Genomic DNA, 24,937 nt, shown 5'->3' with positions numbered 1-24,937 from the left:
GTCTACACTTGCAGTACTGCTGATTTCTATGCTATTGGTGAAGAGAGGGGTTAGTAGTGTACATGGCAGCAAAGAGGGTGTAGTTTATTGCCGAAACTTTGCGTTACGCCAAAAAAAAAAAAAAAAAAAAAAAAAAAAAAGCCAGCCGGCATGAAAAGAATCAAAATAAATATAAAAGGAGAGTACAAAGTAAAAGAAAAGACAGAGGCGAGGATATAGGGGAGGCAGGAAGGAAGGAGAGGGGGAAAAAAAAAAAAAAAAAAAAAAAAAAAAAAAAAAAAAAAAAGGGGAAATCTTGGGAGAATGGCCTCAAAACGACGCTCAGTTGATTCCTCTGCAATTAAGCCTGGGGCAAAGACCCCAGAGAACAAAATCGACAAGTTTTTGAAGTCGCCCTTTCTAAATGATAAAAATCCTGCTAAAACCAAACTCCCTGCTAAGACGAAAAAATCCACTAAAACCTCCCAAAACGATGAACTCTCCCAGAATGGTCTAGAGGACGTGGATCAGGAGGTAGGCGAGGAAAGCCTCTCTGTACAAATGCAAACCGAATACGACCCAGCTGTCTTGGACAGAATCCTAAGTGCTGTGGAAAATAATGGCACTTTAGTGCAAGGAATGTCCACTCAATTAGGGTCAGTGCAGAGCGATATCTCATTAATAAGAGAAGATCTAGTAAAGATTCGGGATCGAGTCCATAGCATGGACAAATCCGTTGACTCTCTGCAAACTGACATGGGCATATTAAAATCTAAAACTTTGCTTCTTGCTTCAGAAAATCAAGCACTTCAAAAGAAGAGGACTTAGAAAATAGATCAAGGCGCAACAACGTTCGTATAATCGGTTTCCCAGAAGGAGTTGAAGGCCGTCATCTAGAGGAACAACTTAAAGATGTGCTTATGAATAGCTTTGGCAGCGATAACTTTTCCTCTATGTTTCAAATAGAGCCCACCGAATTCCGGGAGGGAAACCCATCCCAGGGAGCCCCCCGCGTGCAGTCTTAATTAAATTATTACTGTCCGCGGATAGAGATAGTATCTTGAGGAGAGCAAGAGAATGTACACCTATTGAATATCAGGGTACAAAACTGCTCTTCTTTCCTGATTTTGCGCGGCGGACTCAGGAAGGAAGAAGAAATTTTATAGAGATAAAGAAACGCTTGGCGGCTAAGGAGATTAAATACTCCTTACAATACCCAGCGAAATTAAGAGTAATTCATAACGGGTCTTCCCTTTTTTTTTGTCACCACAACAGGCATCAGACTGGATGGATCAATTGGGCATCTGAAATTGTGCTTCACTATGACTGGAGGGATAGGAGGGGGGGGCCAGGCTGGGGGAGAACGGCCGGAGGTTAGAGGTTCGCTGACTAGTTCGGGCGGATCAAGAGGGGGGGGGGGGGGGCCCACCTTGCAGGAATGTTTTTTTTTTTTTCTTCCTTTTGTGAGAGATGTCCACTAGAATTGTAGCTTGGAACGTCAGATGACTTGGGGAAAGAGTTAAAAGGCAAGCGATTATGGACGCATTAAAAAGATATCTTCCAGCAATTATCTGTATAGTAGAAACTCGCCTAACTAGGGAAACCTTGTCCCGCCTGACAACGGGATGGCAGTCCCAATCGTATCATTCTACCTTTAGTGGCTCCTCCAGGGGTATTTCGGTTCTTATTCATAACTCCATAGATTTCACCCTTATAAAATCTCATATAGATGCCCAGGGCAGATTTATTTTCTTGCATGGCAAGCTTAATGGTGATAGTTATATCCTAGCCTTTTTCTATATACCTCCGCCATTTTCAATGTACCCACTGCTTCAGTTAATGCTCTTTTCTGAAAAGAGACCAGAATGCCGCTTAATCCTGATAGGGGATTTTAATGCGGTCATTGATCCTAATAAAGACAGATTTTCACTTGATGTGGAAAAGGGGAGGTATACTTGTAACTCCTCACTGCCTCAATTCTGCTCTGAGGTGGGAGTGGTGGATATATGGGAACATCTTGGTGGAGGAAAGAGAGTATACTCCTGTGTCAGTAGGGGGGGGCAGAGCAATGTCTAGGATCGATCTAGCATTTACTAATGAGAGCAATCTGAGTAATATCTGTAAGATGCGATACGGAGTAAGAACAGTTTCGGACCATTCACCCCTACTGGTTGAGGTTCGCAGCGGGAAGAATAAGGATACTAGGGGGCTAGGATTTAAGCTAAATCCATATTGGCTCACTATTCTGGACAATCTGCAGACGATTAAACTACTGATATCCTCCTTTTGGGCGGTTAACCTTCCCTCTGCTAATATCAACATAGTATGGGATGCCTTGAAAGCATATTTGAGGGGGTTTTTTATAAGCGAGATTGCCGCAGTAAAGAGAACATTTAGGAAGAAAGAGGAGGAACTGGGTAAGATCGCTGCACTCACAGCTGAGCGATACGCTAGCCATCCCACTGAGCACAATAGGCAAGAGATGCAGAAGGCTAGTTGCTCCTTGGAGAAATATGTAACAGAGAAAGCAAATCACAGGGTATTCTTCAAGGGGCTCAATTATTTCATCGAGTCTGGACGTCCGGGCAAGCTTCTAGCTAGAATAATTTCGCAACAAGATAAGAAAAAACAATCTATCACCTCAATTCGTAATGTAGAGGGCGAAACCATAACAGACCCAGAGGGAATTGGGAATATTTTTCTACAATATTTTGCTCAGATATATAGATCTTCCCCTGGACTGTCATCTGAACTGGTGATGCGGTTCCTGGAGAAAATTCCACTTTCTACGTTAAATGAAACTCAAAAAGAATATCTGGAGGAGGAGCTCTCTCTTGCTGAGTTGCAGGAGGCCCTTGGGTCCGTCTCGGGGAACTCATCGCCAGGAACAGACGGCCTTCCATATGAGGTCTATCGCAAGCATAGTGAGGTGATCCTCCCCCAGCTGCTGGAGGTTTTTTCCCAAGCAGCACAGGGAGGGAGATTACCACACTCTATGATGGAGGCCCTTATTGTTCTAATTCTAAAAAAGGATAAAGATCCGGCCGAATTGAGCTCCTATAGACCAATCTCCCTATTAAACACAGACGCTAAGTTACTATCAAAAGTCCTTGCTAGGAGGCTCTCGCGGGTTATCCCTACGATTATTCATCCGGATCAAAACGGCTTTATGCCAAACAGGGGCACCCATCACAATTTGCATAGGCTATTTATGAATATTCAATCCCCGGGGCGCGGCGCCCGCTCCATCCTGTCGTTGGATGCTACTAAAGCCTTCGACAGGGTGGAGTGGATTTTTCTTTGGGAGGTAATGAAAAAAATGGGCTTCGGCCCAAAATTTATGGCAATGGTCCAGCTACTCTATAACTCCCCAGTCGCCAGGATTAGGATCAATGATTTGATGACAGAGAGCTTTATTCTGGGAAGAGGCACCCAGGCTGTCCCCTTTCTCCTCTTTTATTTAATATTTATATCGAACCCTTAGCGGCCATGATACGACATGATCCGGAGGTGGCCGGTTTTGGCATAATGGGGAAGCATGACTGTGGACGGGGAAAATGCTATCTGTCCGGCTTTTCAGCACTTATTCTATAGATGTAGAATGTGAAGGTTCAAATGTCGACACTATTATGTATATTCGTATGAAATTATTGTCAACCACGTTCACAGATTAGAATTGGCGGACTTATGGATTTTATAATGTTAATTATGTAATATGTATTTAAGTTTTTGTATCACAATAAATAAAATTTAATAAAAAACAAAAACAAAAAAAAAACAAAAAAAAAAACACAAGGTTGCCCAAACTTTCGCATCCCACTGTAGATGCTAAGAAGGACTTTATTTCATCCTGAATAAAAGGACTTTATCTCTAAAAATATTTGGTTGTTCCTCCTTCCATATCTCAGACAGACAAGACTTGCAAAGTCTTATTTTATAATTTTCAGGGAGTTTCTTAGAGCAGGCATTGCACTTTAGTATCCTTATTTTTTATCTGGAGTCTTTTGTGCCCTGGAATCAAAGGAACAACCTAATATACACCCAGTTAATAAGAGAGCTAGTACACTTGCATAAAATGAAATGTGGTCTCTAGTACTTAAACCCCCGCAGGGGACTCACAGTACTGGCGCTTGCAGAGGGATCCGGGACCTCCTGACGAGGAATGACTGCAGGCAGATGCTGAGTGAAGTCCTGCGATTCTTTCAACTTCTGGCATCTAACGTCATCAAGCTGTGCCCCGGGCTGTCTGCTTGTTCATGCGCCGCACAGCCCCTTAACTCCTGCGCCGCACCTAATCCCCTGCTGGTGACCTGGTTAAGTACAAGAGGATGCCGGATTCGCGTGCGTACCTCTCAGTGAATCCAGCGCAGCTGACTACTTCCCCAAGATGGAGGAGGTCTGCCCTCTGGGAAGGACCGCAGGCTCCAGCATAAGCCAGAACGAGGGTCCTTGAGGCACCTGCTGCCCAGCCTTAGCCCTTGCCGCGGGAGGACAGCTGGAGATCTGGTAAAACCATAGGCTTCTCCTTTCTTTCCTCCCTTCACAAGGAGGGCTCTCCACGTTTTAACCCCCGTAGGGGCAGGAAAACACAGAGGGGGTGGAGGGGTGGGGGGAATTTAAACTGTGTGTTCCTGCCCCTACAGAGGTCAAGGATCAATCTCATTGTGGCCGTCATGGTAGATGAGGTGGAAAAATTCCTTACAGACTCCAATCAGAATAACTCTCTGGATCAACAACCCATCTCTATTAGCTATAGCCTGTATTATTACTACACCACAGAAACACATCCAGGCCCCTCTTGAACTCTTAGTGAACTCACCGTCACCACCTCCTCAGGCAGAGAGTTCCATAGTCTCACTGCTCTTACCATAAAGAATCGTCTTCTATGTTTGTGTACAAACCTTCTTTCCTTCAGACGCAGAGGATGTCCCCTTGACACAGTCCTGGGGATAAATTGATGATGGGAGAGATCTCTGTACTGACCCCTGATATATTTATACATAGCAATTAGATATCCCCTTAGTCGTCGTTTTTCTAAAGTGAATAACCCTAATTTTTATAATCTTTCAGGGTACTGTAGTTGCCCCATTCCAGTTATTACTTTAGTTGCCCTCCTATGGACACTCTCCAGCTCTGTTATTTCTGCCTTGTTCACAGGAGCCCAGAACTGTACACAGTACTCCATGTGTGGTCTGACTAGTGATTTGTAAAGTGGCAGGACTATGTTCTCATCACGGGCATCTATGCCCCTTTTGATGCAACCCATTATCTTATTGGCCTTGGCAGCAGCTGCCTGACACTGGTTTTTGCAGCTTAGTTTGCCGTTTATTAAAATTCCTAGATCTTTTTCCATGTCAGTGTTACCGAGTGTTTTACCATTCAATAAGTACGGGTGACTTGTATTATTCCTTCCCATGTGCATAACTTTACATTTGTCAGTGTTAAACCTCATCTGCCACTTATCTGCCCAAGCCTCCAATCTATCCAGATTGCTCTGTAGTAGTATACTGTCCTCATCAGTGTTAATTACTTTACACAGTTTAGTGTCATCTGCGAAAATTGATATTTTACTATGCAAGCCTTCTACAAGATCATTAATAAATATATTGAAGAGAATAGGGCCCAATACTGACCCCTGAGGTACTCCACTAGTGACAGTGACCCAATCTGAGTGTGTACCGTTAATAACCACCCTCTGTTTTCTATCACTGAGCCAGTTACTTACCCACTTACAGACGTTTTCTCCCAGTCCGAGCATTCTCATTTTATATACTAACCTTTTATGTGGTACAGTGTCAAATGCTTTGGAGAAGTCCAGATACACGACATCCATTGATTCGCCGCTGTCAAGTCTAGAACTTACCTCCTCATAGAAACTGATTAAATTAGTCTGACATGACCGATCCCTCACAAAGCCATGCTGATATGGCGTTATTTGCTTATTTTCCGTTAAGATGCTCTAACATAGCATCTCTCAGAAAACCTTCAAACAGTTTACCCACAACAGATGTTAAACTTACCGGCCTATAGTTTCCAGGCTCTGTTTTTGAACCCTTTTTGAATATTGGCACCACATTTGCCATGCGCCAATCCTGTGGGACATTCCCTGTCAATATAGAATCTGCAAATATCAGAAATAAGGGTCTGGCTATGACATTACTTAATTCCCTTAGGATACGGGGGTGTATGCCATCCGGTCCTGGCGATTTGTCTATTTTAATCTTTTTAAGTCGCTGTTGTACTTCTTCCTGGGTCAGACAGGACACTTTTAATGGGGAATTTCAACATTCAGCAAGTCATCTGACAGTTTATTTTCCTCAGTGAATACATTGGAGAAAAAAAATATTTAACAGCTTTGCTTTCTCCTCGTCGCTCTCTGCGACTCCCCCCTCATTACTTTTTAAAGGGCCAACACCTTCAGATTTATACTTTAACATTTATATAATTGAAGAATATTTTAGGGTTAGTTTTACTCTCTTTGGTAATTAATCTCTCGGTCTCTAGTTTGGACGCTTTTATTAGTTTTTTACATGTTCTATTTTTTTCCTTATAGTTTTTTAGTGCTTCCGTGCTACCTTCCTGTTTTAGTGTTTTTATATGCTTTTTGGCATTTATTGCTTTCTTTACAGTTCTGTTTATCTACATTGGTTTCTTTTTGTTCCTTAACCTTTTATTCCCATACGGTATGTACCTCTCACAATGAGATTTTAGGATGCTTTTAAAGATATCCCATTTTGTGGCTGTATTTTTATTTGTGAGGACTTTATCCCATTTAGTTAGGCCTATGGCCTCTCTTAGTTGGCTAAATTTAGCTTTTTTGAAGTTTGGTATTTTTGTTCCTCCCTGTAGAAACGCTCTTTTGAATGATAATTGGAAGGTTATTACTTTATGGTCACTATTTCCCAGGTGTTCCCCAACCTGCACGTCTGTTGTTCTGTCAGGCCTATTGGTTAATACTAAGTCCAGTATGGCCGTCCCTCTAGTCGGGTCCTGAACCAGTTGGGAGAGGTAATGGTCTTTGATTTTTGCCAAGAACCTGTTTCCTTTATGAGATATACAAGTTTCAGTTTCCCAGTCTATATCTGGGTAGTTGAAGTCCCCCATAATAACCACCTCATTATGATTTGCCGCCTTGTCAATCTCATGTAGATTTTTTTTTTTTCTTGTGGCATTCACAACGCAGAATAAACACTTCAAAGGGGTTTTCCAGGATTTTGATACTAATGACCTGTCCTCTGATTGGATGGGGTCTGACCATAAGGGACCCCCACCGCTTAGCTGTTTGAGAAGGCATCTGAGCTCCTGTGAGCATCGTGGCCTTCTCCGTGCTTACCAGGTACAGCAGCTGTGCTTGGTATCTCGCTCAGCCCCATTGTGACGTCTGAAGTTTCCCAGAACATTCAGTATATAAGTAGTCACATCCAGATTATCTATCCCTGCCTTCCATTTCTTATAAGCCACCATCGGGTTCATGGGGTCCAGCATACGTTTCAGGATAACATATAATTGTGAAATTGACAGTTTTTTTTTTTGGGGGGGGGGGGGGGGGGGGTCTACTAGTACATCATCAAAAATGTTTTGGAGGGCCTCCCTAAATATGTTCTGAAGCTCAAGATTGAATTTTGTTTATTTTTTGGGTTGACTGAGCTGTGTGAGGGCTTGTTTTAGATGCTAGTCTTAATAAAGCCCTGTATTGGCAGTGGATCCACTGGCTTCTACATAACTTCTGGGGGTCCAGCCCAGCTTCTAAATGCAACACAGCTTCCTAGCTAAAACAGGAGTAGAAAATGACGAATCCCGTTTTCCTGCCCACATCATACCCCCTTTTTAAGACCTAGCGTGAGCAGGGAGAAAAGTCGCAGATTGCGTCACAAAGGATCTTTGCACTGCAATCTGCACCAGATATATGCCTAATTTAGGAGTATTTGTTTATCAAATGACCCCCCTTTGTACAGTTGTGTTCAAAATTATTCAACCCCCACTGAAATTGAGCGTTTTGGCCAGTTTTACATTGATTTTGAACATTTCAGTCATCTTGTTTACAATTAAATCAAAGAGGCACTTGTAAGTCAGACAAATATAACATAACATTTAAAATAAAATAACCACAAATGTATTTTCTGCTCTCACATCATTATCAGTTTTATTCAACCCCCAAGTGACATTCAATCTTAGTACAACATCCTTTTCCAGTTATAACAGCTTTTAAAACGTGAAGCATAGCTTGACACAAGTGTCTTGCAGCGATCTACGGGTATCTTCGCCCATTCTTCATGGGCAAAAGCCTCCAGTTCAGTCACATTCTTAGGATGCAACTGCTTTCTTTAAGTCCCACCAGAGGTTCTCAATCGGATTTAAGTCTGGTGACTGCGATGGCCACTTCAAAATGTTCCAGCCTTTAATCTGCAACCATGCTCTAGTGGACTTGGAGGTATGCTTGGGATCATTGTCCTGTTGAAAGGTCCAACGTCTCCCAAGCCTCAGGTTTGTGACGGACTGCATCACATTTTCATCCAATATCTCCCCGTACTGAAGAGAATTCATGGTACCTTGCACACGCTGAAGCTTCCCTGTACCTATAGAAGCAAAACAGCCCCAAAGCATGATTGACCCCACCGCCATGCTTCACAGTAGGCAAGGTGTTCTTTTCTTCATAGGCCTTGTTCTTCCTCCTCCAAACATAGCGTTGCTCCATGGGCCCAAACAGTTCTAATTTTGTTTCATCAGTCCACAGAACACTATCCCAAAACTTACATGGTTTGTCCACATGACTTTTGGCATACTGGAGTTGACTCTTCTTATTCTTTGGAGACAGCAAGGGGTTGCGCCTGGGAGTTCTGGCATGGAGGCCTTCATTACGCAGTGTGCGCCTTATTGTCTGAGCTGAAACTTCAGTACCCACATCTGACAAATCTTTTTTCAGTTCCTCAGCAGTCACACTGGGACTTTTCTCCACTTTGCACTTCAGGTAGCGCACAGCAGTCGAAGTCAGCATCTTCTTTCTGCCACGACCAGGTAGCGTTTCAACAGTGTGCCCGTTGCCTTAAATTTGCAAATGATGCTTCCTATGGTGGCTCTTGGTATGTTTAACATCTTTGCAATCTTCTTATAGCCATTGCCCTTCCTGTGAAAAGAAATCACCTCTTCTCTTGTCTTCCTGGACCATTCTCTTGACTTCACCATGTTTGTAAACACACCAGTAAATGTCTAGAAGGAGCTGGGTATCACAGTCCTTTTAAATCTGCCTAATTGGTGCTTATTATGCTTGATTGCTGATCCTTGACATCCACAGGTGTTTTCAATACCTGATCGAAACCACTAGAATGAACCTCTGTTCTTAAGAGTGGTAGTCTTTAAGGGGTGGAATAATTGTGTCAATGAAGAAATCACAAAAAAAAAAAAAACATTTAATACTGTATTACAAAAACAATTGATGTCATTTTAGTTGCATTTGGTTCTTTAAAAAGTCATTGTTGATTTCATTCTGAACACAATTACAAATGTACACTAAATTCCCAAAAACCCTTTGCAGCATTGGGGGTTGAATAATTTTGAACACAACTGTATTTGTGACCTCCTACTAAAGTTTTTTTTTCCGGCTATAATTATATTTTAGGTAAGCCACAAGCAGCACATCACCACTGAAACCAGTGTAAAAGCACCCTAATGCTGCATTTATACAGGGTTGCTGATATATGCAACATTTATAAACATAATCCATGATGCTAGGGAGTGAAAGGAGTCTAAATAGTGTTTTATACTTACAGGCCCTCTTCTTTTATAATTTCCATCAATACAGCTGGAGCACTGCGAGACTTCCGCTTTTCATCCACTAAGATAAAAGTATACAGTGTTAGAAAATGTAAAATTGTATGACAGATTGAAATATTGTATTCTGTTCAGGGTATTAAAAGGGGTTGTGCAGGCAGTTTTATTGATGACCTATCCTCAGGTCTGACAAGGTGCCCTGACCATCAGCTGTTTGAAGAGAAGGCGGAACTCCATGCGAGTGCTACTTCCTCTTCGTTACACTGCCCGTTGTCTCAAAAGTCTCGGCAGTGCAGTGTAATGACAAGTACTCGCTCCATTTACTTGAATGGAGCAAGTACATGTAACTATATTGTGCTGCCGCTGCAAGGGAGACAATGTGCAGTGTAATGAAGAAAAAGCAGCACTGGTATAGAGCACTGCCTCCTCTTCAAATAGCTGATCAGCAGAGGTGCCAGCCTGATGATAGATCATCAATATATACTGCTTGCAAGACCCCTTTAAATTAAACAGAATCTCCTCCTCTCTGACCTGCTACGCTGCTTTTTTAAGATTCTTAAAGGATATTTCACAACGTCTGACAGTTTTGTTTTAATAAATAACTGTAGTTCAACTACAGTACCCTGAAAGAGTATCAAAATTAGGGTTATTCACTTTAGAAAAAAAGACAACTGAGAGGAGATCTAATTAATATGTATAAATATATCAGGGGTCATTACAGAGATCTATCCCATCATCTATTCATTCCCAGGACGGTGACTGTGACGAAGGGACATCCTCTGCGTCTGGAGGAAAGAAGGTTTGTACACAAACATAGAAGAGGATTCTTTATGGTAAGAGCAGTGAGACTATGGAACTCTCTGCCTGAGGAGGTGGTGATGGTGAGTACGATAAAGGAATTCAAGAGGGGCCTGGATGTATTTCTGAAGCTTAATAATATTACAGGCTATAGCTACTAGAGAGGGGTCGTTGATCCAGGGATTTATTCCGATTGCCTGATTGGAGTCGGGAACAAATTTTTATTCCCCTAAAGTGAGGAAAATTGGCTTCTACCTCACAGGGGTTTTTTGCCTTCCTCTGGATCAACTTGCAGGATGACAGGCCGAACTGGATGAACAAATGTCTTTTTTAGGCCTTATGTACTATGTTACTATGTTACATTACATGCAATATCTGATTGTGACTTTGCTGTGCCATTGATCCATTATACCTACTAGAAATGTAAGAAAAAATTGATAACTTTGTGTTACCAGTTGAGGGTGTGTCCCTGTATAGTGAGTGGCAGACTATGCAAGGACATCCTCTCCCAAGTGGTAACACTCAGTTGGCAATCCATTCATAAATTTCTTTGTTGGGCCATTATGCCTACTAGAATAATATGAAAAGATGCCCCAGAATTCTTACTACATGGGCAAATGCAAGTAGTCACTAAAGCAGGCATGTCAGGAGGGTTGACAGGTCCTCTTTAAAGGGAACGTGTTATGCATCTGCATCATATCACTAGGATATGCCCCCATTGTCCGATAGGTGGGAGGTCCAGCCACCGCCAAGCGCTCTCCCTATAGAAGTGAATGGGAGCGCATCACGCTTGCACGGCCACCGCTCACATTCATTTCTATGGGGCTGAATGAAATAGCTGAGCCATTGCTCTGCTTTTTTCGGCGGCCCCATAAAAATCAACGCAGGGTGGCTGCGCACAAGCAGTGCTCCCTCCACACCTTTCAGAGATCCATTCCCGATGTAGGTGCGGGTCCCAGAGGTGGAACCTGCACCTATGAGACAATGGGGGCATATCCTAGCAATATGCCCCCATTGTCTGAGAGGGGAATACCCCTTTAAATCAAATTTTTATGAATTTCTGATGTTATTTTTAATTTCCCATGTCAGTATCTATATTTAAAACAAAAAACATAAAATACTGCAGTTTGTGCACTGGCCACTAAGCCCAATAGTAGTCACCAGTTCTTGGTCACTTTACTGCAGCTATCTGCTTATCATTACAGGCAGGATTAGAATGACAAATAGCATATCTACATACAGATAACACAGGATCCACCAGTCACAATAGATTGTCAAAGCTTATGTACTCCCTCATGACCTTTGCACATCAGAGAGCATGCCTACAAAAGTCCCCCATAAAAGTCAATCAGGGCCCCTCTTGTCCATTGAGTCTATGTAATGTGGCTGCTGTAAAGCAATTTTCTAGTTACTTTAGAATGTACTTTCCGTTACAAACAAGCTCCAGTTGTGAGATATTTTATAGAGTATGGTAGCATGTGCTCAGTTCAATCCTTCAACCGCTACCAGCTATAGCTACTGTTAGAAGCTGTGAGAGTTAAAGTAGAAGCGCTGCAGGAGAAAGGACACTTGCCCTGAAAAAAATCTAGCAAAGTAACTGGGGCAATAAATGGGGAGATCTCTAGATCCACGTGAAGTACAAAGATGGTAATAAATCTTTGTTACAAAGAGACTAATGTATATACAATGTCTGATTTCCATTTTACACATAAATCAAGGCATAACCCCTTTAATGACATCACAACTGCAGCAGTGACAAGGCTGATACAGAAGATAATTACTACTAAAATATAAATAAAGACCGGCATGAGACTTCAAGAGCATCAGCATTGAGTGGGCTACTTAACAAATTAGTAAGGCGTCTTTTACATGAGCGAGAATGTGTCTTATGAGCAGTGGGTGTGGCACCACTGCTTCAACCAATCCGTTTGACTTTTGACTAAACCCAAGAGCATGATCCTCAAAGTCACCTGGTATTTACACTTGTATATAGGCATCTGGATTTCGCTGCAGGGTAGTAGGCCGCTACTTCCTGGAGTAGTGCTGTATAGTGATGGACGAACGCGATCAAATGTTCGCGAACTGCAGGTTCGTGGCGGGTCCCATTCATTTTAATGGCAGGCGAATCTGAAAAACCTTCAGCTCATATTTGCAGCCAAGAAATAATTACTAGAAGTGCACAAATAGTCCCACAACATGGACAGTGACATACCAGATGTATTATTCGAATTTGCGATCTCCATTCAATGCAAAATATCGCCAATATAATTTTCGCGTACGTGCAAATACAGTACCCAAATGCACTACAAAGAAAGTATATTGGCATATAACACCCCGCTTCAATCAGGTTTTTTGGGCGACAACTGCTATATCACACCAGTAGAAATGTGTTCCAATAACGCTTGTCCCTCTATATACCTGCAGTATCGCAGCAGAACCGCACACAACTGCCGCACAATACAAATGCACTATAATATACTTTCTAACATAGAAATTATATTATAACATAGTACAAGGAAGGCAATCAGTTAGAATAGACATGAAGATAAAACGTAACCTTTAATAATTTTACTATGTGGGTCCTTTCACACGTCCGTAAGTGTTTTGTGGATCCCCAAAACACGGACATTGGCAATGTCCATTCCGCAATTTGTGGACCGCACATCGCCGGCACTATAATAGAAAATGCCTAATCTTGTCTGCAATCACGGACAAGAATAGGACATCTTCAATTTTTTTTGCGGACAGCCCATTCCGGCCCCATTGAAAATGAATGGGTCTCCACCAGTTCCGCAAAATTGTGGAACGGATGCGGACCCATTTTGCAGATGTGTGAATGGAAAAGATATCCCTCAAAATGAAAAATTTAATTATTAAAGTTAAGCAAAGAGCATAGATGTGGTAGGCAACAACAAGTACTCTGCGGCATTAAATCAGGTAAATCAGAAACCATATGTCCTACCACAATCCGGGGGGTTCCAGTGCACATCGATGAATTCAGGAGGGAAAGCAAAAAAACACCCATCCCTGAGCTAGATGATGATGTGGTATTGAGGGACAGGGTGGGCAAAGAACTGTCCCTGATAGCCTAACCACAGACCACCCACCCTGATGAGAGTGACCCCGTCTGGAACCTTATTCTATATAAAAATTGCCCTAGTAAGCCCCTTGACTTCCAGGTGATCACTATAAAGAGCTATGTGTTTTTGGAGAAATTTTCGCCAGCCATATTTTTTTACATTGTGAATAACTTTGACCCATGACACATCCATCATATTTTAAGATGGCATCTGATGGATATGTCATGGGTCAAAGTTCTTCACAATGTAAAAGAATATGGAGGGCGAATATTTCTCCAAATGTTTGCATGTTTGGCGAATCGTGAACACGCAAAGTTCGCTGCGCAACGACCGCCGCGCGAACCGCAAGGCCATCTCTAGTCCTGTTGTGGTTGATAGGTGACCCACAAAGGGTTAAAGACACAGGCACTGAGGGATCAGGCAAACTCATAGTAACTGACTGAGGTCATAATTACATGGTTAATACGGTTGAAAAGACATCAAGTTCAACAGTCTATCAAGTTCAACTAAGGGATAGGTGGGTATGTAAATTTTAGAAAAAGGGGAGTTAGACACAGATTTCTATATATTTTTATAAGCATTAATGTAGTTTAACTTTTAAGAATTCATCTAAACCCTTTTAAAACTGACCACGTCCGGAGGAAGTCTATTCCACAGATTCCTCTGGAGACTAAACTTTTTCGTCTCCAGACTGAGGCAGTGCTCCCTTGTCTTTTGAGAGCATTTTACATGGAACAGTTCACCATATTTTTTCTATGTTTCATTTATATAGGTTACTAATGTCCCCAAAGACATCTCTTCAAGACTAAATAAATGTAATTCTTTTAATCTTTCTTCATAACTAAGAGCTTCCATGCCCCTGATCAGTTTAGTTGCTCTCCTCTGTACTTTTTCCAGCTGCAGTGCGTCCTTTCTATGAACTGGTTCCCAGAACGGAACTGTATATTCCAGATGAGGCCGCACCAATGCTTTGTAAAGTGGTAATATTACATCCCTGATCCGCGAGTCCATTTCTCCTTTAATGCATTAATATATCCTGGTGGCCTTAGAAGCTGATTACATTTAATCTATGATCTACAAGCACACCCAAATCTTTCCCTACAAGTGACTCTCCCAGTGTTGCATCCCCTAGGACATATGATACATGTAGACTATTACTACCCAGATGCATAACTTTACATTTATCCATACTGAACCTCATTTGCACAGTTGTTGCCTAATCTTTCAGAGTGTCCAAGTCAGTTTGCAGTTTTTGGACATCTTCCATAGACTGCACAGTTCTACGTAGCTTGGGGTCATTTGCAAAAAATAGAAACAGTGCTATTAATTCCATCCTCGATATCATTAATTAGGGATGTCCCGAGTACCGATACTTTTATTTTAAGTACTCACCGATACCAATTATGGTGTGGTAATGTTTTTACAGCAAATTTCAATTTAATTTAGTCAGTAATAGGGGAGATTTATCAAACCTTGTACAAAAAAAAAAAAAAAAAAAAAAAAAAAGCGCAGTTGCTGAAAGCAATGAAAAAAAATGTAAGCTGCAATTTGGTTTCCCAACCAATGTGCGTCCAGCTGTTGCAAAACTAAGACTCATGCGCATGCTGGGAGTAGTAGTTTCCCAACAGCTGGAGGCACACTGGTTGGGAAACACTGGCATACAAGGAGGGGAATGGGCAGCGTTTCCCAACCAGCGTGCCTCCAGCTGTTGCAAAACTACACCTCCCAGCATGTAGTTTTGCAACAGCTGGAGGCACACTGGTTGGGAATCACTATTATATGCCCATCCCCCCCACCAACCTTATTTTATATTCACTGTTTGAACATGAAATGGAGAGAAATTAAGTACTCGTGCAAATGTCTGGTATCTGGACATCCCTATCATTAATAAATACATTAAATAATAGAGGACCCGGCACTGAGCCTTATGGTACACCACTTATAACCCGTGACAATTCTGAATAGGAATCATTGACCACGGCTTTCTGAAAACAGTCCTTCAGCCAGTTTTCAATCCAATTACAAACTATACTTTCTAAGCCAATCAACCTTATTTTATGTATTAAACTTCTTTGAGGGACAGTATCACATACCTTTTCAAAATCCAAGAACACTAAATCCACAACTGCCCCCATGTCCAGGCTTCTACGCACCTCTTCATAAAAAATGAATCAGGTTAGTCTGACAACTTCTGTCTTTGGTAACCCCATGCTGGTTATCCCTTAGGATACTATTAACATTCACATACTCCTGTATATAGTCCCTTAAGAGTCCTTCAAATATTTTTCCCACAATAGAAGTTAAACTTACTAGTCTATAATTGTGTATAAATGTGGTATCTGTTTTTGAATATGGACAGCACATACTGTACCAGTAACTAGAGAATATCTAAAAATTAGGTCAGAGCAGGCAGAGTTTGTGTAAATCTGTAAAACAAATGCAACGTCAGGGCAGGCAGCAGAGGGTCAATATGGTCATCAGGCTAGACAACAGAGGGCCAGAGTCAGGAAACAGGCAGAGTTCGGTACACGGGCAGACAAACCAAAACAGTACACCATATATAGTAGAAGCTGATTAAAAACAGCCTACCATCTGCACACAGAACCAAAGGGGTTAACCACTGCAATACAGCAGAATGAGGCTAGGTTCATGACTGTATGCCTATTAGACTGTACCATAAGAATAGCAATAGACAGAGAGGCAGTCTTACAATGATAAACTATAATACACTAGTATACAATGTTTACCAAAGCATTATAAAAGTGATCAAGTCATTGCAAAAATGCTAAAAGGTTAATAAATATATATTTATTTATATTACATAAAAAGTGAAAAAATAAAATAAAATACATGCACACATACGGTATTAAGCCATTTGTCATAACCCATATAATAAAGATAATATGTTATAATAAGTTCATTAAACCACCCGGTGAACATCATTTAAAAAAAAAAAAAAAAAAAAAAAAAAAGAAAAGTGCATAAGATGTGCTATTATTGTGCAAAAGTAGTAAAACAAATACAACTATAAATATTTGGCATCACCTTAATTGTTCAGATCCATACAAAGTAAAATGTAATGTAAAATGTCAATGTAGTAAATTTGAAGTACAAATATAACACTGGCGGAATGGCTTTTTCTCCATTAACCGCTCCAGGACCGCCGTACGCAGGATTGCGTCCTGCCGGCGGCCCTGCTCTTCTGGGTGGACGCATACACGCGTCCTCCCGCGAGAGCCGAGATTTTCCTGTGAACGCACGCGTGCTTACAGGAAGGGAATGTAAGAGAGTGGATCTCCAGCCTGCCAGCGGCGATTGCTCGCTGGCAGACTGGAGATGTTTTTTTTTTTTAACCCCTAACAGGTATATTAGACGCTGTTTTGAGAACAGCGTCTAATATACCTGCTACCTGGTCCTCTGGTGGTCCCTTTTGTTTGGATCGACCATCAGAGGACACAGGTAGCTCAGTAAAGTAACACAAAACACTACACTACACTACACCCCCCTCCCCCCTGTCACTTATTAACCCTTTATGAACCACTGATCACCCCTTACAGACTCCCTGATCACCCCCATGTCATTGATCACCCCCCTGTAAGGCTCCATTCAGACGTCCGCATGATTTTTACGGATCCACTGATACATGGATCGGATCCGCAAAACACATACGGACGTCTGAATGGAGCCTTACAGGGGGGTGATCAATGCCAAGGGGGTGATCACGCATATAGACTTCCTGATCACTTCCCTGTCATTGATCACCCCCCTGTCATTGATCACCTCCCTGTCATTGATCACCTCCCTGTAAGGCTCCATTCAGACGTCCATATGATTTTTACGGATCCACGGATACATGGATCGGATCCGCAAAACACATACGGACGTCTGAATGGAGCCTTACGGGGGGGGGGGGGGTGGTGATCAATGACAGGGGTGTGATCACCTCATTTACACTCCCTGATCACCCCCGTCATTGATCACCCCCCTGTAAGGCTCCATTCAGACGTCCGTATGCGTTTTGCGGATCCGATCCATGTATCCGTGGATCTGTAAAAATCATACGGACGTCTGAATGGAGCCTTACAGGGGGGTGATCAATGACAGGGGGGTGATCAGGAAGTCTATATGGGTGATCACCCCCTTGGTCATTGATCACCCACCTGTAAGGCTCCATTCAGACGTCCGTATGTGTTTTGTGGATCCGATCCGTGAATCCGTAAAAATCATATGGACGTCTGAATGGAGCCTTTCAGAGGGGTGATCAATGACAGAGGGTGATCAGTGACAGGGGGGTGATCACCCCATATACACTCCCTGATCACCCCCCTGTCATTGATCACCCCCTGTAAGGCTCCATTCAGACATTTCTTTGGCCCAAGTTAGCGGAAATATTTTTTTTCTTTTTTTTTTTTCTTACAAAGTCTCATATTCCACTAACTTGTGTCCAAAAAATAAAATCTCACATGAACTCACCATACCCCTCACGGAATCCAAATGCATAACATTTTTTAGACATTTATATTCCAGACTTCTTCTCACACTTTAGGGCCCCTAAAAAGCCAGGGCAGTATAAATACTACACATGTGACTCCATTTCGGAAAGAAGACACCCCAAGCTATTCCATGAGGGGCATATTGAGTCCATGAAAGATTGGAATTTTTGTCCCAAGTTAGCGGAAAGGGAGACTTTGTGAGAAAAAAATAAATAAAAATTTCCGCTAACTTATGCAAAAAAAAAATAAAAAATTCTATGTACTCGCCATGCCCCTCATTGAATACCTTGGGGTGTCTTCTTTCCAAAGTGGGGTCACATGTGGGGTATTTATACTGCCCTGGCTTTTTAGGGGCCCTAAAGCGTGAGAAGAAGTCTGGGATCCAAATGTCTAAAAATGCCCTCCTAAAAGGAATTTGGTCCGCTTTGCGCATCTAGGCTGCAAAAAAGTGTCACACATCTGGTATCGCCGTACTCAGGAGAAGTTGGGGAATGTGTTTTGGGGTGTCATTTTACATATACCCATGCTGGGTGAGAAAAATATCTTGGTCAAATGCCAACTTTGTATAAAAAAAATGGGAAAAGTTGTCTTTTGCCAAGATATTTCTCTCACCCAGCATGGGTATATGTAAAATGACACCCCAAAACACATTCCCCAACTTCTCCTGAGTACGGCGATACCAGATGTGTCACACTTTTTTGCAGCCAAGGTGGGCAAAGGGACCCACATTCCAAAGTGCACCTTTCGGATTTCACCGGTCATTTTTTACAGATTTTGATTGCAAACTACTTCTCACACATGTGGGCCCCTAAATTGCCAGGGCAGTATAACTACTGACCCCATTTTGGAAAGAAGACACCCCAAGGTATTCCGTGAGGGGCATGGCGAGTTCCTAGAATTTTTTATTTTTTGTCGCAAGTTAGTGGAATATGAGAAAAAAGGAAAAAAATAAAAATCATCATTTTCCGCTAACTTGTGACAAAAAATAAAAAGTTCTATGAACTCACTATGCCCATCAGCGAATACCTTAGGGTGTCTACTTTCCAAAATGGGGTCATTTGTGGGGTTTTTCTACTGTTTGGGCATTGTAGAACCTCAGGAAACATGACAGGTGCTCAGAAAGTCAGAGCTGCTTCAAAAAGCGGAAATTCACATTTTTGTACCATAGTGTGTAAACGCTATAACTTTTACCCAAACCATTATTTTTTTTGCCAAAACATTTTTTTTTTTCAAAGACATGTAGAACAATAAATTTGGCGAAAAAATCATATATGGATGTCTTTTTTTTTGCAAAATTTTACAGCTGAAAGTGAAAAATTTCTTTTTTTTTTTTACAAAAAATCGTTACATTTTGATAAATAACAAAAAAAGTTAAAACGTCAGCAGCAATAAAATACCACCAAATGAAAGCTCTATTAGTGAGAAGAAAAGGAGGCAAAATTCATTTGGGTGGTAAGTTGCATGACCGAGCGATAAACGGTGAAAGTAGTGTAGTGCAGAAGTGTAAAAAGTGGCCTGGTCATTAAGGGGGTTTTAGCTAGCGGGGTTGAAGTGGTTAATGCCCATCGAAAACACTTCAGAAATATAAGATCACACTTACCGATTTCCAATGAAAGAATCGCTCCAGCCCAGGACAGGAAACAGGAACACCTATGGAGAGCTTTAAAAGTGGTTGTCAGTGTTCAGGGCTGAACTCTGATATAGCCCAGTTTTCCCCAGGCAGCCCCTCTGACATGAGCATCGGAGAATTTCATGCTTCAATGCTCTCCCGTGCCCTTTGCTGTATCTCGTTTAAAAAAAAAAAATTGTCGTGATGTCACTGGCACTGATGGGCGGGCTTTAGTGCTCCCCTAGCTCTGAACCCAGACAACCCCATTCACACAGACATAGAAAAGGATTCTTTATGGTAAGAGCAGTGAGACTATGGAACTCTCTGCCTGAGGAGGTGGTGATGGCGAGTACAATAAAGGAATTCAAGAGGGGCCTGGACGTATTTCTGGAGTGTAATAATATTACAGGCTATAGCTACTAGAGAGGGGTCGTTGATCCAGGGAGTTAGTCTGATAGGAGTCGGGAAGGAATTTTTTATTCCCCTAAAGTGGGGAAAATTGGCTTCTACCTCAGTTTTTTTTTTTTTCCTTCCTCTGGATCAACTTGCACGATAACAGGCCGAAACTGGATGGACAAATGTCTTATGTACTAGGTTACTATGTTACCCCTACCACTGCAGTTTATATCAACATTACCATCTTTAGTCAAGTTTAAAGGGGTTTTGGAGATATTTTTATTTATGACCTATCTCCAGGTTAGGTAATCAATATCAGATCGCCGGGGATCCAACACCTAGCACCCCCCGCCGATCAGGTGACTGAAAAGAAGGCAGCAAGCAATGCTGCACAGCCTTCCCTTAATTGTTTACATGCTCACCATTAACATTGCAGCAATGAGCAGGTGTAATTACAAGAAGCCATTACACTTCAATGGGAGGGCTAGTTCCTATAATCTTGAACGTTCCGATATTGATGACCTATCCTGAGGATGGGGCATCCATAAAAATATCTCACACAACACCTTTAAATATGTAGAAATCTACATATTTCAGCGTTTTTTGTTCACCAAACAAAGGAGGAAAAAGGTGGGTGCTGTCATGTGCTCATGGAAAACTGATTACCAATTAGTGTAATCTTATACTTACCCTACACCCATGACAGAACCTTGAGAGAACAAACTAGAATAGCAGATAAGAGTTTTACAACTGCCTGAAGAACCTTTCTGCTAAAAGTTAAAGGCCACTTTACACCGATAGCCGATTGTCGAGAGGGAAGCGTTCCTTTTCTGCCAAGCTCGTCATTTACATTTCGCAATCTCCTCCATCACATATGAAAAAGCGATTGCTAATGTCATCGCTCATCCTCATACAGAATCATTGTTTGCTGGCAGCAGAGGCTGTTTAGACCGCACAATCTGCTGCCGGCAAAACAACGATTTAGGTGACCGCACAAATTATCTCATCACCCAATAAATGAGCATTTCGCAATAAACTACAATTTTACACAGGCAGAGAATTGCTAATGAACGTTCCTAAGAATGCATGTTAGCATTATGCATTATCTGGCCTATGCTTGGCCAGTGTTAAGGGGAAAAGGGGCCCTTAGCTGTTCATTATTTTCTAGGCCTAATCTCTAATGTCTAAAAAAATAAGGTGAGCTCCAAGTTGCAGCCCTATAAATTTGATCAACTGAAGCACTGGCTGTCTGATCCAAGAGGTAGAGTCTGCCCTTGTTGAATGAGCTTCAAACCCGGACGCTAAGGAATAGACTAAACATACGGCCCTTACAATCCAACAAAATCTTTGCACAAGACTATCACACTTGTTATGAAACTGGACAAAACAAGTGAGAGAATCTCCTCTAATCTGTAGTAGAGTTTAGGTAACTAATCAAACATCTGGCATCCAAAGAATGTAAATTCTGCTTGACATTTTTTTGAGTTGACACAAAAATAGAAGAAACTTTCCTTTGAGATCTATGAGTAGAGGATATCACTTAAAGAGGTTGTCCCATTTCAGCAAGTAGAATTTTTTATGTAGACAAAGTTAATACAAGGCACTTACTAATGTATTGTGATTGTCCATATTGCTTCCTTTGCTGGCTTGACAAATTTTTCAAACACAATATACACTGCTCATATCCAGGGGTTATGACCATCCTGCAATCCAGCAGCAGTGGTCATGCTTGCACACTATAGGAAAAAGTGTAGGTCTGTTCGCACTCCCACAGTCCTAGCCACCAAAGAGGCCAGTTCCTTTTCCTATACCCTGGGTTCAGACCTGAGAGTTCTGAAAGGAGCGCTCTGTATGCGCGATTGTACGGGCGTTTACAATCGCGCAGAGTCAAGCGAACACACTGTCGCGCGTTCCTGAATATCTATGTAGGGGAACGCGCGACAAAACACCCCCAAAAAAGATCAAGAACTTGTTTGAGCGTCGGGCGTTTTACAGCGCGATCGTACGCGCTGTAAAACGCCCAGGTGAGAACCATTCCCATAGGGAATCATTGGTTTCTCCTTGTTGAGCGTTTTACAGCGCGAAGGAACACGCTGTAAAACGCTGAGGTGTGAACTTAGGGATAGTGTGCAAGCACAGCTGCTGCTGCTGGAGTTGCAGGTCGGTCGTAACACCTGGATACTAGCAGTGTAAAATGTGATGGAAAAATGTAAATGTAAATTTATCTACATGATAAATGTAATTTGCTGAAGTGAGACAACGCCTTTAAGGAAGCAAGGCCCAGGTCAGGTTTGATTACTACTTCATCATCTAAGATATTAGGCTAGGTCTACACGAAGACATTTGTTGCGCGACAATTTTTATAATAGCAGTCTATGGTGTCACACTACAACATGCTGTGACGCGACAGTCGCAGAAAATCCATTTGAGATGGATTTTTCTGAGACTGTCGCCTAGCAGTCACAGCATGTCGCATGTTACAGTGCGACACCATAGACTGCAATTATAAAAAGGGTTGCGCGACACTGGAGCAACGTAGTTGTGACCTTATGGTCACGTGACAAAGGAGGTCGTGTAGACCTAGTCTTAGTGTGATGTACGAAAGCAGAGAAGACACTTATTTCACCTACCCTTCTAGTCAATGTGATGGCCACCAGCAATACCATCTTGTAAACAATGATCAGATAAATCCTCAATAGATTAAAATGGAGTTTCAGATAATTGGGAATAGACAAAATGTAAGTGCCATGGAGGAGCTTTAGACAAGGGGAATGGTTTAAAGTTAACTCTGCTGCACTAATAAATATTTTAAGCCAATGATGTTCTGATAAAGATATAACAATTAGAACACCAAGCACTGAAATCTCAAAAGTGCTGGAAAATATATCACCAAAAATGTAATCTGCCAGTTGCCAGATAGCAACACATATCCTTTTTTCTGACCGGCTTTTATTGTCAGATTGCAGATTTATTCCATTTCCTGAACATGATTATGGGGGCTGTCATCTTGTCAGAGCTGTTAAAAGCATTAAAAAAAGGTTTTACAGCGGCCTCGTGAGCTATATACACAATGATCTGTGTAAATTACATGTTTTATTAAAATTTTACACTTTTTTTTTCAAATAAGTACATATCAGATTACTGAGCAAACTGAACATATCATATACTTAATAACAAGGAAAACAAAAGCAAAACGTATATACACACACAATGATCTGGAGCTGACCATATTGATGTACATGGGAGAGTTTTCTAAGCATGCTGTGACCTGTGCAGAGGTAACTGTACAAGGAAAGAATAGATAAGCTTTAACCATTACCTATTGTGAAATTATGGATCCTGTCTTAACCACCTCCCGACCGCCTAACGCGCCGATGCGTCCGGGAGGTTGATTTACTCCTCCTGGACGCATCGGCACGTCATCTCGCGAGACACGAGATTTCGTCACAGCCGGCCCGCGCATCGCAGGCCGGCATTTCGTCGAACAGTATTTCGTCAGCAACCTGCCGGCCAATGATCGCGGCTGGCAGGTTGCTGATTTTTAAAAAAAACAATCAGAGGCCATATATCAGATCATATTTGTAAATATGATCTGTTATATGGCTGCCCTGCTCCTCTGCTGGTTCTTTTCGTCGGTTGGATCCAGCAGAGGAGCAGGCTACACAGTGAGTACACCAAACACCTCATACTAGCCCCAGATCACCCCCCTGAACCCCTATTAACCCTTTGATCGCCCCTGTCAATCACTAGTGAAAGGAAAAAAGTGATCAGTGCAAACTGTCACTTATTTTTTTCACTGTTATTGACCGTTAGGTTTTAGGTATAGTTTAGGCCCCTTGGTTAGGTAGTTTAGGGATCAGTTAGCGCCCAGCCCACCGCACTGCAGTCCGTTATTCGCTGATTAGCGTATCGCTAATCAGCATTTGTACTTTTATAGTATCTGGAAGTGATCAAAACTGATCACGGTCAGATCTATAATAGTATTAGTGTCACTTTAGTTCTCCCTCCACCCAAAACGCAGTGTTTGCCCGATCAGGCCTGATCGGTCGCCCACACGTGCGTTCGGCCACACCCGCCCAACCGCAGTGACAAAAAAAAAAAATTTTTTTTTTTGATCGCTGCACATTCACTTACACGCACTGCGGCGATAAAAAAATCTGTTTTGATATTTTTTTTATCAACCGCAGCGGCCTCCGGTACTTCGCTAGCCTCCCATTTGTAAGACAGGCTTGCTTTTTTTTTCTTGGGTAGTCTCAGGGAATACCCCTAAATTTAGTTGCCCACATGTCAAACAGGGGGTATTCTTCTGAAGAGGCCTACAGGCTTCTGACCCAGTCGGATGAGGAATGGGAACCCTCATCTGATGAATCTAGCGGGTCAGAATACGAACCTGTAGAAAGCAGTGGCTCTCTGACCCAAAGTTCGGACGAGGAGGCTGAGGTCCCTGATAGCACCAGGCGTACCCGGACCCGTGTCGCTAGACCGCAGGTTGCGCAGGATCCGCTTCAAGAGCAGCAGAGTGGGGCTGGTGCTGTCTGATTACGTGGTGAGGCATACACCAGCAGCCCAGCCATTCCTGGACCTAGTACCAGCACTGCCGTACAACCTGGTGAAGTAGCGAGCACCAGAAGGGTAGTTGAAGCTGGTATGGTGGCACGTGCAGTAGTGACCCCGTCGCAGCCACTGCAAAGACGTGCCCGTAGAGCCCCTAGAATCCCTGAGGTGCTGGCAAACCCTGATTGGCAGTCCCCAACTTCAGCCGCACCTGTAGTTCCCCCTTTCACCGCCCAGTCTGGAGTTCGGGTTGAGACAGC

The 24,937-nt window shown here is 42.3% G+C and overlaps 1 protein-coding gene across 6 annotated transcripts in view; it reads right to left on the bottom strand.

Moving 5' to 3' along the window:
* SLC25A17 (solute carrier family 25 member 17) overlaps positions 1–24,937 on the bottom strand; it is a 388,899-nt gene that overhangs the window by 308,906 nt on the left and 55,056 nt on the right. For all 6 annotated transcript variants that reach the window (XM_044300759.1, XM_044300763.1, XM_044300764.1 and 3 more), the window contains exon 3: positions 9,745–9,811. In XM_044300759.1, the coding sequence (XP_044156694.1) occupies positions 9,745–9,811 (67 nt within the window). The remainder of the gene's footprint in view (positions 1–9,744; positions 9,812–24,937) is intronic.

This window comes from Bufo gargarizans, chromosome 7, assembly GCF_014858855.1.
Source record: "Bufo gargarizans isolate SCDJY-AF-19 chromosome 7, ASM1485885v1, whole genome shotgun sequence".
NCBI lineage: Eukaryota > Metazoa > Chordata > Amphibia > Anura > Bufonidae > Bufo > Bufo gargarizans.
Note: the sequence above shows the minus strand (reverse complement) of the source record. Positions and strands in the feature narration are given on the sequence as shown.